Raw genomic sequence first — 15,424 nt, 5'->3', positions numbered from 1 at the left:
GCCAGGGGAAATGGGCAGCTCAGCGGGAGCCCTCTTCCCTGTCGCGGTATTTAGAGAGAGCACTATTTGTTAACATGTTTCTGCTATCACGGCCAGGGAGAGTTTAATGATTTAAAGGATTTCAAAGACAATTGTTTAATGATACAATGATTTATGTGCATTCATAAATTCCAGATATACAGCGATTTAGATTTTCAAACTGCTCAACAAAATAGCCACAGGAGATACTAAAAAAAAAAATTAACAGGAACAAGACAAGTGATATTACCTGATATTATGGAACAAACAGAACTAGGGGAAAATACTGCAGTAAGCAATGATTAAACTGATTTTCTGGGATCCCCACAAGTGAACTTTGGTTTCCAGAAAATATTTTGAGTAGAAAGCCATTAATTACATTCTGAATTGTCTATGATCACTTATTTGAAGAAACTGACTTTACAAAGTCCAGGCTTTAGAAAACTGCTGGTTTTTGTTTTGTTTTGTTTTTTGTTTTTACCAAAATTAATCCCTACTCTACCCAATAGAGCATTTGAAATCTGATTTGAAGAATGGCCTAATATGAATTATTTCTAGATTATATAGCCATTTACAAAGCCAGATTTTTTTAAATTCTGGCTATTGCAAAAGAAATGTTTTTTTTGAAATTTTACTTTAAGAATTTGATTTTTAACTATAAACAATTTCACTTGAGGCAGTGAATCACCAACGCTTAAACTTAACCCAAAGGGAAGGCAAGATTTGTAATTTCCTTTTCTTCTGTTCAAGTTTTGGAGCTACATTAAAAGTCCTTTCTTTAAGCCATCAAATTTTCATTAATTTTTCCAGAAGGTCCCATTCAATTTATTTTGTTAAAACACAAACACACCCTCTTATCCAGATATAACCACTCAATTCTACAGGACACTTGTTCTAACAACTAGTCTTCTATATAAGTGAGTACTTACATGAAATCAAACTCTATATAGACACTGTCGGCTCTAAAAATAATCCTTCTAGCACAACAGCATTTACCACTTAAGAGCCGGAAATCGATGAAATGGAATGCTTTCTTTTTGAATGATGGAAGAAATTCAATTATTTCTACTGAACAAAAGATTCAATTCAAATGATTTTATTTATCTGGAACTTTTTAAACAGTGAAGTTGAACAAAGGAGGGGAAGCAGGAGGACAGATTGTCAAGCAGGGATGCCTGGGTTCCCTCTTAGCGGCTCCGCAGGAAGTGTCCATTACTGCTTCAGTTCTCCACTGGGCCCAACCCGTTCCAGGCCAGTGAGAGCGCCTTTGCCTTTCTTGAGGAAGGTGCTTCTTCGGCAGCATTTAGGCTGGCCAGGAGTTTCAGTATTTGCCACTGTGGATGCACAAAAGCTCCTTCTCCTCCTCTTCTCAGGTGGGTTAGAAGAATTGGCAGCTGGGCCCTGGGGGTTCTCACTGCCCGAGCCAGGGGATACAGTTTCTCTTCTGGGAGACCTATCTTCCAGCCCTCTGCTGTCAGCGCCGCAGACTGTTCTCCTTCTGGTTTTTTGGGAAGCGAGAGGAACTGAAATCCACACAAGCCCTTCATTCTTATCTGAATCTTTCTGCAGCCGTGTGCTGCGTCGCACCTTTATGTCACCATTTGTTCTCTGGAAGCTTTGCTCTATGGCGTTTGATAAATCTTCATACAGCTCGGAATTCTCTATACTGATCCCTACAGAGCTGTCGCTGCTGTCTGGTGACTTGTGATTGCTGTTTCCTTCCAAAGGTAAACTCTGACGGTGGGAACAATGCACCGAGCGCCTTCTCTGTTTCCTTGAACTGCAAATTGTAACACTGCTCTGCTCCGTGATTTCTTTTCCCACATCCTCTCCTGAGCTTTCACATTTTTGATTTTCAATTAAGACATTTTCCACATAGTTATATTCAGTTTGTGAGTCAGACATGAAGTGATTGCATTGTGGTTTTCCCTTTGTGGCTACTAGGATGTCATCCTGTTTTTCACACTTTATGTCTTCTGGAATTTTAAAGATTCGACAAAGACTTTCTGCATTTTGACCAGAAGCAGAAAGTTCTTGGCACTGTAGGAAAAGATCAGGCTTGGAATTATCTGACATAACATGTGCTTCAGTTACAGATGAACAGTAAATATGACTAATTTCATTTTCATTCCCAGTGTTCAATTCCATTTCACTTTTCAAATTATTTTCTACTTTTGGAGCATTTTTAATTTTATTAATGTCCATGGTATTTGCACCAAATGATGAGGGATTTTTCATGTAAGAGCGGTAGAATTCAGACATATCACATTTATTAAGGCTTTGATTCATATGCAAATCTTCTGGGGTCTGAGGCAAAAGGTTCTCTCTTGTAACAGGATTTTTAGGAAGCTTCATTTCTTCAAATTTATCATTTGAGTTGAAATCATCTATGGGTATGTAAATAAGTTCAAATCCAATTAAAAAGCAACAATGAAAATAAACTTTAAATGCATTAAACAGGCACCCTATAATCTATGTCTTAAAAGCTTTCAAAAAATCACAGATCTACAAATGTTAAACTGTACTTGTCTCCATCTGTCACTATCCTCCCCTGTAGTTCTTCCTCAATCCACAAATTAAGAAAGCAGACGTTTAACGCATGAATTAATAAAGCACACAAACTCAGATCACGAAAATGAGAAGGCATCCTAATTCTTCCTCCAATCCAGGGTGTTCCCACACTACAAGGTCCATTAGCATGCGGCAGAATGAATTATTGAAAATAGGCAACGTCGGGCTTCTGAAGCTCTCCAATCCATGTATTCCCTCAAGTATACTGCATTCTCAAAGTCAGTCAGCTTGTTTTCCAAAAATTTGCTCCTTATTCCTCAGACTATCCTTAATCTTCCAGAATGGTATGCATTGTGCAGCATTTTCATATCTATCTGGCACATCATAGATGAAAAAACAAAAACCACTATGAAGGATTTTGAGATTGTCACGGAGTAGAATACATGAGTTGTCAGATCTCAGTACTGTCATATGCCATCTCCGATCTCAGATTTTTAACATTTTTAATTCAGCAAATCAATATAAAAGATTTTTAAACAAAACCCAATTGCAGGATATACAAAACATAAAGCTGAGCTCAAAGTCTAGAAAAACAAGTGTTTTAGCTTGAAAATGTAAAAAATTAGATGGCTTAAAAAAACATACAAAGCCAGAGAAAAACAGCTCAGGCCCACCAAATCCGTTTGGAACCTTCACGAAGCTTCAAATTTGCATTTATATATTTCTTTTATAAAATTCAGCATATTAAAGAATAACATAATGGAAGAGGGAGGAAGAAAAGAAAAAAAAGAGTTCAGGAAAAAAGAAAAATGGAGGAATAGAATAGATGGTTTTATACCCTTGTAGCAGGTGATATATTGCTTATAAAGGTACTTCAGATATTTTTGAAAATAAATTCTCTTATAGGATACAAGATGGAAAAATTATATAAACCCAGTATTTAATCATCTTTTGAATAATTTAAGGATTACGAATATGACAGAAACAGACCTTGGTTTCCACTCTCCAGGAGGCTACAGCATGGGTGAGAAAAGGGAATGCACAGAAGATAAATGACTATAAAACCAGGTGATAAAGGTTCAATGCAAACAAAGAGAGGCAGTATTAAGCCAGACTAAAAAGAGGTGGTTTAGCAGGCCTCCTGTGCCAAGATATTCCACACGAAAAGCAAGGGGCAAGAGAAGGGTGGGATCCTGTTTGTGTGTGATCATGCAATTCTTCTTGTTTATGTTAATTCTTCTCGTTCTGTCCTGAGTTTAAGCAGTACAAAGAAACAAAGTCTACAGTGGTATATATTTTATTTTCCCTCAAAATCCTACACATTATAAATGATACTCCATATATTGCAATCAGAAGGCAAGCTAGTACTGACAAAGGTAAATATTTTGAAAATTACTCTACCATAGTATCAGTGCACCAAGTGGATATATTCTCATTATTTTCAGCAAGGCTGATTTCATTTGAACTTGGACATTATAAACCAAGAGAAACTCCAATACATTTTTTTAAGCCTACTAGGATATCAACTGACTTGATCTTACTTATGAACAAAGTTTTTAAGGTAATCAAGCTCAATTTATAAGTACTGATGGTTCATAGTACCAACATAAGTCAACAACACAAGACAGGTTTTTGTTTAAGAAGCCTTGTTGCTTCTGTCCTTAACTATGTAAGTTAGATGAGACAAATCAATCACCAAGACAACACCTTGCTCATTTAATGATTGACTACACTATCAGACTGGACTCATTTTAATAAAATGCTGAAGCTGAACAGATAGAATTTATTTCCCCTAAAAATACTCACAAAATCTTGTATCTCTATTTCACTGGAGAGAAGACACAGAGATTTCCTAAAATGTCTAAGCTACCTTCTTTAACAAATGATAGTTAATGATGAGTGCCCCTCTAAAATTCTTGGGACTAGCAGTGCTTCACAGTTCAGGCATTTTCAGCTAGGATACTCGCACAGACACTGCAGATATCTTGGGACTGGCATCCAGTCTAAACATGAAATTATACTTTATATGTACCTTATTATCCATATGCAGTATTTTAAATAATTTTGTACATGAAACCAAGTTTCATCATGTGAAATTTTTCACTTTTGGCTCAATAAGAGTCAGGAGAGGGAGCAGGTGTATGGCCTGGTGGTTACGCTATCTGTGCCTGGCTCTACCCCTGACTCCAGTTTTCTGCTAACACAGATCCTTTAACATTATTAAAGGTAGCCAGGATGGCTCAGGTGATTGGGCCCAGACTAAATTCCTGATCTCCAGCTTTGTCCCCAGCTAAGGGTCTTTGCAGGCATTTGGGATTAAACTACTAGTTGGGGGAGACAAGAGAGTGTTCTTGTGAGCGTGCTCTCTCTCCCCCTCTCTGACTGTGCCTCTCAAATATACAAAATTTTAAAAATCTAAACTAACTTAGAGATGCCAAGTCTGTATTAAGAAATGCTACCATTTTGACGTATGCACAGTAAGTAGCAAATAGGAGAAACAGAAGGAAGGAGTGAGGGAACACCGGCAGGCAGGAGGAATGCAGGAATGAAATGCAGGGAAGGGCAGGTACCTGACCACATCCTCCAGGGGCCTGGAGCGGAGGGCGTCATGTCAGAGACCTCAGGCAGCTCAGGAATCGGACTTAGCAGGGGCTTCTTAGAAGCAATGTCTCTCTTCCCATATAAAGATTTCTGAACACCCTTCTTTCCCCTTCCTTTCTTCTTCCTGCAACTCTTTACAGTAACCTGAGAAAATGCATTATTAAAGCATTGTAAATGAAAAACAAAAAAGAGCATCATGTACAACTGTGATCCTTTAATTTCCATAATATCTCTATTACCTTTCATATAGCACTGTCTTTCTAAAACCTAGCTTTTATAGAAAATATTAGGCTCAGTTGTTACATTTAAACATTTGAGTATTTTAGGCAAGGGTTAGGAGACTGGTAGTTTAGACAAAGCTTAATAAAATACGAAGCAAAGTTAATTGTAAATTTTACAGTGCTTTCCCACAAAGTATTTACCAAAATTAGTGCTGGATAAGCAGAAAACAAAAACAAACCAAAAGCTGACCAGGCTCAAAAACATATTTGTTACCAGATCTGGACCAGGCACTCAAGATAAACCTAGTACTGCTCATACATCAGGCCAAGAGATTGCAGGTAGGAACCCACTGGTTCTATCTGTACTGAACATGTATAGACTTCTCATTTCCAAAACAACACATTGTAACATTTACACAGCATTTACATGGTGCTGGGTATTTTAAGTCACTGAGTGACGGTTCAAAGTATGTAAGAGGATGTGTACAGGTTAAGGGATCTTCCAAAAGCCCATGAAAATGTACAATAAACCCACACATAAAGATTTCAAAACCGAATTTATATACCAGAACAAATTTATCTTTCAAAACAACATAGCTCAGAGTTCTGTGAAGCACTCTCCTATGCAAACATGATGCCATTTTATGTCAGGGATCTGAGCATTCGTGGATATTGCTGGGGGGACGGGGTGGCAGGGACAGGAGGAGGCTTCCTGGAATCAACTCCCAGGGAACAAAAAGGCATGCAGGGTGAGATTCAATTATGCCTGCAAGACACACAACTGAGACACAATGCTTGGGTTTTTTGTTTGTTTGTTTGCTTGTTTTTCCTTAAGAAAAGACTCCAGGAGAGGTAAAATGCTGACTGAAATACTAGGAGGATAGACCAGAAGGAACAAATGAATATCTTAAAGAAATGGAGTTCACAAATACATTTATTTTGGTGTAAAAAAAATTGTTTACACATGAGAGGCCTTTAAAATGTCCATGAATAATGTATGCTATGACACATCCTTTTAATTTCCTCTTCTACAAACGCTCTGAAGTATCGCTGAATTGCGCTTTTTCAGAAATAACAAGCTAGGTGTGGGGTTGAAAACCAACAAAATGCTGTCTTTAAGAAGCTCTGGTTTCATGGCAAACATCTGTAATATATTTCTTGGAAATCTGTGTGGACTGAGAAGATGGGTACTTGGTCCAAGAAAGGTGCTTAAGCTAGGTTCCACAGACAACTTAAGGTCCAAGCCAAATCTCAAACTAGTGCAAATTGCTGTGGCTGATTCCTGGACTGAGGCAGAAGGTTCTTGAAGGGTAAGAAATGCCAAATGCATGAGTTCAGAGTGAGGGCAGCACAGCGCAAACCCTGTGCAGGTTACAGCCACTGGATTCACGTACGAACGCTGGAAGCTAACGGATGAAGGGCCCTGGTGTGTGATGAGTACAGTGAGGGCTCAGTACACAGTGACTCCTGGAATAACTACATTCGTGTCTACATTGAAGAAAGAGCATTTGGTTGACAGCATACAAAAATCTGATGTGACTAATGGTGTGAAAGAGGGATAGGATCCAAGAGTACAGAAATGGCAGTGAACTGTTTGTTCTTTGAGATATCTATAGAAACCCTCTAAAAACACAACATTCCATGGAAAAAAATAATTTTAGAACTACATAAGAGGAATGTTCCTCTTGGTGATTTATAATACACATTTAACATTAAATCCTCTGAGAAGTACTCTGTATAAATAATTTCTACACATTAGGAGCATGCTGGGTTAAAGAAAAAATATATACCTATTTTTTCATCAAACATCTACTGAATTCCATGGAAAAGCTGGAGAAACATCGGCTTGTGAATGAATGCAGAAGCCAAGAGAAAAGAAAAAAATTTCACTTGGGATTCATAGATGAGCTCCAAGAGAGAAGCATCTGAGCTCTTGGGATTCATAGATGAGCTCCAAGAGAGAAGCATCTGAGCTCTTGTGCTGAGCAGATCTAGCCTATTCCATTTCACTTCCAGTCATAAGCCAAGCCACCCCAACTCTCTGAACCTCATTTTCCTGCTTACGGAATCAAAACAGCACATTCCAAACAAAGCTGGGATACATACAAAATGAGTTAACAACTGACACACTGTAAAACAGTATGTTAATATTACTGAGAATTGGTAGGGGGAAAAGGAAACATTTTAATAGATAATAATGTTCAACATAAAGTTGTGATACATGCATAAACTATGAAATGGTTAAACCGAGCTAATTAACATCTAATTTTTAATATCAAATACTACTACTATTATATTGAATGCTTTAGTTTGAATGTAGTTTTTCCTTCAAAGATTCATGGGGTGGAGTCTTGGTTCCTAGTGAACTGTTTAAGTGGAACTTAGTACAAGTTGATTAGGTACTTGAGCCACCACCCAAGGGACACAGCAATGCTGATTTCCAGGAGTCTTCGAGTTCCTGAGAGCAGGGGTTGTTATAAAAAGAACAAAGGGTAGGCTTTTGCAGCAAAAGGTTAGGTTGCCACGTGGGAGGACCACATCCCATACTGGAGTGCTTGACTCCATTTTTAATTCCAGCTTCCTGATACAAACACCTTGAGAGGTAGCAAAGGATGACTCAAGCACTTGGGTGCATGCTACTCACATGGGATTTACAGATTGAGTTTTGGTTTCCTGATTCTGACCTGTTCCAGCTAACTATTTGTTGTATGAGAATCTCTGTTATACCAATGAAGCAAAAATAAACAAAAATGGAAGTACAAAAATAGAATAAGCCTGGTGCCTGCCCACTGACTTCGAGTCATCGTGTGATTTCTCCTTCTCACAGGTCTTCCTGCTGTGCCATCACCCACCGTGAGGTAACACAGCTAAGAGTGTCCTCACCTGAGGCTGAACCAAAGGGCAGGGCTGTAAAGTATTTAGCTCTCAAATATTCTGGTAACAGAAAATGGATAAATGGGGTAGGATCCAAGCCCTCTAGGGTGCACTAACATATTATGGTTATAGCTCCTAGAAGTTTCTGGTTTTTACATAAGATTTTTTAAAAAATCCCCTTCTAGTATGTCATCAGAAATTTTTGTCTATATAAGATGCCCCCAGGAGCTACAGGAGTGTTTGCATATAGTAGCTACTACAAAAAGAGAAATTCATTTATTGAGTGACAAGGAGTAAGTATGATAAAGCTAACAAAGTTTGGTAAACATCTTTGAGACTAAAAATTCTGTTTTGTTCTGTTGTGAGTATACATCTCTGCCTCCTCCCGATAAGTAAATAAAGCACCTTGTGTTGCATCTAGCAGTTCTATCTATGAGGTGATTCCATCAACAGAGGCTAACACTTCTCAAACAATCTGAACTGAACACAGCATGGACGTCCTGCTTAAAGACTAATGAAAGAAGCCACATAATCCAGAAATAGTTAGTGGCTTTATGACTTAGAGCAAAGGACACCTGAAGGTACTGCCCCAAAGTGATCCTATTTACTCCAGAATTATGAATACTGCTCAATAGTGAAGTCAGTCATGAAAAAGAAATAAACGCCCATCTTAGTTTTATTCAAATACTTGAAGTTTCACTTAGTGTGATATCCAGATTCATCTACTCTGTTGATTCCCCCGAGGATTTTTCCTTCTTTATGGGTGGATACGATTCCATGGAATATACACACATTTTCTTTACCAGTTCATACATTAGTGGAAAACCTAAGTTGATTCACTTTGAGCATTGTGAGTGCTGCTACAAAAGCAACACAGCACACATACTGATTTCATTTTGTCTGGATATAAATACCCAGAGGTAGGACCAGAGAACCACACGGTAGTTCTGTTTTTGGGTTTTTTTTTTTTAAAGAACCTCCAAACTTTCCTGATTTAATTTATTTTTGCAAAAGTTTCTTTCTCATCCCATCCTCACCAGTAGCTACCTTTTGTCTATCGGAAAACAATTATTCTAACAGTTACAAAATGTCATGGTGGTTTGCTGGGCATTATTTTATAAATACTATTCATTTGCATGTCTTCTTTTGAAAACTCTTTTCAAGTCCTTTTTAAAAAAACATGGCTGTTTTGTGCTAATTATTTGTCTGACTTCCTTAAATACTTTGAATATTAACCCTTTATCCGTTTCTCTATAGATACCTCCTCCTAAAAGAACGTTTCCCTCACCAACTGTTTACCTGAAATAGAGCTCAAACTTGCCAGTTTTAAGAAAAACGAACCAATCCTAGAAAGTTTCCAATGTGGCAATTACTCATTCAAAAATTGTGAGAGGTAGAGACAGACAAAAAGAGCATTTCCTCCCATCCAGTGATTAACTCCCCAAACTGCAACAGTTGGGGCTGGGCTGGGACAAAGTTGGGAACTTCATTCAGGTTTCCCATGTGGGTGGCAGGAGGTCAATCATAACACAGCATTTGCAGGAAGCTGGACCAGCAGCCAGATTTGGGACGTGCACTCAGGTACTTCACTGTGGGACACACCACCTTAATTACTAGGCTAAACACGAGCTCCAGGCATTTTTACTTCTCAAAACTGTATGAATTACTTCCTATTTCATGTTAGTGTTTCAGTGCATTGCAACCACTTTTCCCCCACAGTAAAACTGTTTCATCTTTGGTCCTTGGGAGCCCCACAACAACAGCTTTGGGTCCAGCGGTTCCTTTCCAGCCCTCTGGTACAGAACTAGGCTTAATTTATACATTTGCTGTTATAATCTGGAAGCAGCCATTTTACCAAGGGGCCTGGATGTCTTTTAATAAGAACACAAAAGTAACAATCTTGGGACCAAGCATACCAATTCATTCTAAATCTTAACAATAAACAGAGTATGAAAATTCTTTTAAACAGAAAATAACATGAGTTCACATTATTTCTAATTAAAATGTAGTCTTACAAATTTTTTAATTTACATTTAAAATTTAACCTCTGACAATGAAAAGTTTTAACTTTTAATGATGGTGAAAAAAACTTTATGCTTTTTTAAAAATTAAATTATATTGGGCCCGGCACGATAGTGTAGTGGTTAAAGTCCTCGCCTTGAACGCACCGAGAATCCCATATGGGCGCCAGTTCTAATCCTGGCAGCTCCACTTCCCATCCAGCTCCCTGCTTGTGGCCTGGGAAAGCAGTCGAGGACGGCCCAAAGCCTTGGGACACTGCACCTGCGTGGGAGACCTGGAAGAGCTCCTGGCTTTGGATTGGCTCAGCTCCAGCCATTGCGGCCACTTGGGGAATGAACCATCGGATGGAAGATCTTCCTCTCAGTCTCTCCTCCTCTCTGTATATATGACTTTACAATAAAAATAAATCTTTAAAAAAATTAAATTATATTAATTTGAATTTTATGCCATTTATAATGTCTCTTGAAGTTCCTTTTTATCGTTAACATTAATCCAAAACAATATATTCAAATTTCTAGGCCTGAAAATTCTTAGTGATGTTAAGATTTGTTTTATTTTGGTTTCAATTTTAGGAATTGTTTCCTTTTTCCTGTTCTTTACTTAACTTTATTACACAGTCATCCAAAACATTTACATGGCTCCAAAGCGAACACCAAAAGCAGTGCACACTTAATAAGGTCTAGCTTTCACTACTTCTTCTGTTCTCTTTCCACTAGTTTTTACCTATCCACTAGTTTTTACTTACTCCTTTACTTTAAAAACATTAAAATGCTTTGCTTTGAATGTACATAAATGTTTTTCTTATGTTCTCTATTTTCTCAAGACAAATATAAAAATATTTATTTGGTAGTATTATAATAAAATATCACTTCAAACAGTTTAAATATTTACTTTTAAATTATTTTAAAGGCAGGGCACCAGAGACAGACAAATCTATCTGTTGCTTCACTCCCCAATATCTACAATGCCAGCACAGGGACAGGGCAAGGACCCAGGCACTTAGCATCACCTGTTGCCACCCAGTGTGCACATTCACAGGATGTAATTGCCATTGAGGCAGGACTTGAACCTAGGGATATGGGATGCAGTTGTCTGTCCTTAAGCGGTCTTAGCTACTGCTACACCACACACCTACTCCAACAGTCTATAATGTATTTTAAACAAATTTATCTTCTCACAATTGGAGGATCAAAGTCCAAGACCAAAGTGTCCACAGTCCATAGGTTTCTCCTGAGGCCTCCCTCCTTGGTTTACAGATGGCCACTTTCTCACTGTCTGCCCATGCATCTGGCATCCTTTCTGTTTACAAATGGCCTATGAAGATCGAGCTCAGGGCCCACCCTTAAAAAGTGCCAGGAGGGTGGAAACTCATTCTAACCTAATCACAATTTTAAAGATTCTATCTTCCAATATAGTCACATTTTTGAGACATTAGGGTTAGGACTTCAATATGTAATGAGGTTGAGAGAAGACACAATTTGGCGTATCACCAGTAGCTCACCAGTTACTCATACATCATTTTATGACTTTTGTCACTTAACAGTAAGCCTACTTTGGTAACACTCTAAAATAAAACAGCAGCTTCTCTGCTACTTTCTGTAGCTGCACCATACTTTGGGGACACAAAATAGTCGATTCAACAAGCCTCAAACTAACAGGCATTTGGTTTTTTAATATGAATGCTGAGGCAAATAACTTTGCTCATTTTTTTTTTGTATTTTTCAGTGAATCTGGTTTACCAAAAAGCAAACCTGAATTTTTGCTCATATATTCAAAGGTCATTTTCATTTATCTGGTCAAACTTTTCATATCTTTTTTTTTGTTGTTGTTGTTTTTTAAGATTTTATTATTATTGGAAAGGAGATATACAAAGAGGAGCAGAGACAGAGAGGAAGATCTTCCATCTGATGATTCACTCCCCAAGTGAGCCACAACAGGCCGGTGTGCACCGATCCGATGCCGGGAACCTGGAACCTCTTCCGGGTCTCCCACACAGGTGCAGGGTCCCAATGCATTGGGCCGTCCTGGACTGCTTTCCCAGGCCACAAGCAGGGAGCTGGATGGGAAGTGGAGCTGCCGGGATTAGAACCGGCGCCCATATGGGATCCCGGGGCGTTCAAGGCGAGGACTTTAGCCGCTAGGCCACGCCGCCGGGCCCAAACTTTTCATATCTTGTAAAGATTGTTCTATAGCTTTCTCATTTAGAAACTCATTAAGTATTAATGATATTAATCATTTGGAATTGATATGAGCTGCAAATGCTTTTTCCAAGTTCCTCATTTGTCTGTTAAATTTTTTAACAAGAATTTTTCCTCCCAAACATGATATATATGGTTTGGTATATTAATCTACCAGATTTGTTTTTATTTTTTCTGGTTTCTCAAGGTGTGTTTTGCAAGTTTTGTGTATTAGGTTACAAAGGAATTACCTCAACAGATTCTAAACTTATAAACCTACAATTTTACATATCTTTGGTCAAAAGATTAGTATATTGCTCATTTAGACTATACCTGCCCCTTTCAAACTCCTGTTAGTCTGGTTCTTCTACTAGTTAACTTTAAATTTATATTTTTATTTTAAACAAACATTGAACTGTATCTCAAATACTTAATTTGCAAGATGATTATGATACAAGTCACAATGTGTACTGTAGCTAGACAGTATTAGAAGTTGTAGTATACACATGCATTAACTCATTAATATTCACAGCAAGCTTTTAACAGAAGTACTGTTACTACTGTCGTTTTACAAAATTTCCATTGGTGAATTCAGAACTTGGGCGGCCTGACTTAAGCCTATATTCTGACCCACTATACAGTCAGGAGTTATGTCCTTTCTTGCCACTTTTGAAGCCTCTCTTTACCTTCTGTTATTAGCTAGTTTCTATTAGAAGGGCAACATTTACATTGTCCTGCAAAGAAACCAAGTTAGTTAAAGCTCTGTCTTTAGTAGAAAACAAATCACATTTCACATTATAAATGCAAGCACTTCTCATCATTCTTCCAAGTACAGATCTCATAATTTCCTTCCTTTCTCTGCAGATGATTCTTAGTACTGTGTTATAAGCCTGCCTCACACCACACTGTTGCTTGAAATCACACTAGCTAACGTTTGCTTCATATTAACAACTTTACTAGAGACATTTATTTTGCAGGATTCCCTTTTTTGCCATGTGACATACCTACCATTTCTCCCCTAGTATATTTTTTTCCTACTGTTCAAATATGGACTGGCTGATTTCCTGAACAAGATAAAAAATAATAATCAATCATTTCTCTTTACTTACTCTCCTATATTGATACCCACTGTGTTTTAAATTTTTAAGCTGGTTTCCCCATGATAATTTCTACACCACCCAAAGAAAGGAAAATAACAGCTCCTAGAGTTTTTCTGAAAAGTTTGGCAGTATGGAATAGAGCTAACATGGCATTCACTTTTAAATTTTAAAAGTCCTGTTGGATAATCTCCCAGCATGCAGGCTGCTGCTGATCCTGACGGCACACTGACTCTTGCTTTGTTACAGGAAAACTCCACTTCTCTCATTATTTTACTCATTTAGTTTCATGCTACCATGTCTAAGATCTGGTCTTTTCTGGCTATACCAGGCCATTCTTGATGATTCCTTTCTTCAGGTCCGGGAAAACACACTTGCTTTGCTTTCTGTTTTCTCCTTTGTCTTTTTGAGACCCTTAGAAGGCCTCCTAGTCAATCTTCTAGACATCATCATCAATCTTTTGCTCTACCATCTTGGAGATTTTTGAAGAATACTTAGTTTTTAGCTCAGTATTGACCTTTTTTCTTTTGAGTTACTGGTTCCACCCAGTCTGCTGATAATTACGAGAAAAGAATGAATGGACGCTGAACACACAGCTGTTCCCCATCTCAGTCGCTTTCCTGGATGGATAGCATCTAGGAAAACTGCCTGAGATAGGAAAGGATGGGCTAGCAAGCTGGGGGACTTTGCAAATACCAGAATGCAGGCTTTAACCTAGATGACATCACCTATTATGAATATGAGGGAGGAAGAGAGGGACAGTGTGCCAGCTGGTGTAAACTGTTTCTTACACAGGACTTTGACTGTTTTGCAGAACCACTTCCTAACTCTCTCTGCACATGGAACATGCCAATCTGGGTCCAGAGCCTCCTCATGGTCCCACAAACAGGCTGGATCCTGGCTGCTTTCTAGCCACCTCCTAGTACATCCTGAGTTGTAAACCTTTCTGCATCTTTCATCTGTCAACATGTTCCCATTTGCTTTGTCTTTTAGAAGGTTCCTGAAGGCTGTCACCTATTGCATAACTTGCCTCCTCATTCCCTTCCTCTTCTCACTGCTATTCTAAGTCTACTTATTACACAAATTTTACTAACCCAGCATTATACAGCTCCACTTCCCATCCAGCTCCCTGGTTGTGGCCTGGGAAAGCAGTCAAGGACGGCCCAAAGTCTTGGGACCCTGCACCTGCATGGGAGACCTGGAAGAAGTTCCTGGATCCTGGCTTCTGATCGGCACAGCACCAGCCATTGCGCTCACTTGGGGAGTGAATTATCAGATGGAAGATCTTCCTCTCTTTCTCTCCTCCTCTCTGTATATCTGACTTTACGATAAAAATAAAATAAAAAAAAAAACCTAAAAAGTTAATTCTGAAGTTCTAATGGGGTAATTTAAGATGAAATGGTTGGATATGTATTTAATCATTAAGAAAATTTAATATTCAAATTTGGAAATCAACCATGCTGCATGTAATATCTACCAGGGAATGAACAGATCACAAAGGACAAGAGCAGAAGTCCAGGGTAATGCGAACATTTCAGGACAGGCAGAAAGAAAATCCCTTTCAATGGAGACTAAGAAAGAGTTCAGTCAGCTCAAGTGCTAAGCTGTCAAATGCCTGCTAAGTTTGCACTGGATTTTAGAAACTAAGCCATTTAGGATCTTAAAAAATAAAGTCAAGTGACAAATTGGCAAAGAATGAGACTAGAATTCAGAGACAAAAATCTGAAATAAAATTATCTATTAGTATTACTCTCAATCTGTAATAGTCTCTCCAATGGTAGTGCTAAATGCGGGATGGGACAATGAATTCAGAGGTGAAATTTTGGTGGATGGATAAAGTGGAAGTAAAAGCAAACAGAACAGATTCCTGACAATGGTTGAGAACAGTTCACTCATTAAGGCA

At 38.3% G+C, this 15,424-nt stretch overlaps 1 protein-coding gene across 1 annotated transcript in view; it reads right to left on the bottom strand.

The window, feature by feature from the left end:
- Positions 1-1,098: 1,098 nt before the first annotated feature.
- Positions 1,099-15,424, bottom strand: part of CDCA2 (cell division cycle associated 2) — a 49,209-nt gene continuing 34,883 nt past the window's right edge. Inside the window, exons 14-15 of the mRNA XM_058670038.1 lie at positions 5,100-5,274; positions 1,099-2,405 (exon numbers count right to left, since the gene is read on the bottom strand). Coding sequence (XP_058526021.1) covers positions 1,231-2,405; positions 5,100-5,274 — 1,350 coding nt within the window. The 3' untranslated portion in view covers positions 1,099-1,230. The remainder of the gene's footprint in view (positions 2,406-5,099; positions 5,275-15,424) is intronic.

This window comes from Ochotona princeps, chromosome 11 (genome assembly GCF_030435755.1).
Source record: "Ochotona princeps isolate mOchPri1 chromosome 11, mOchPri1.hap1, whole genome shotgun sequence".
Classification (NCBI taxonomy): domain Eukaryota; kingdom Metazoa; phylum Chordata; class Mammalia; order Lagomorpha; family Ochotonidae; genus Ochotona; species Ochotona princeps.
This window is presented reverse-complemented; position numbering and strand designations above follow the sequence as displayed.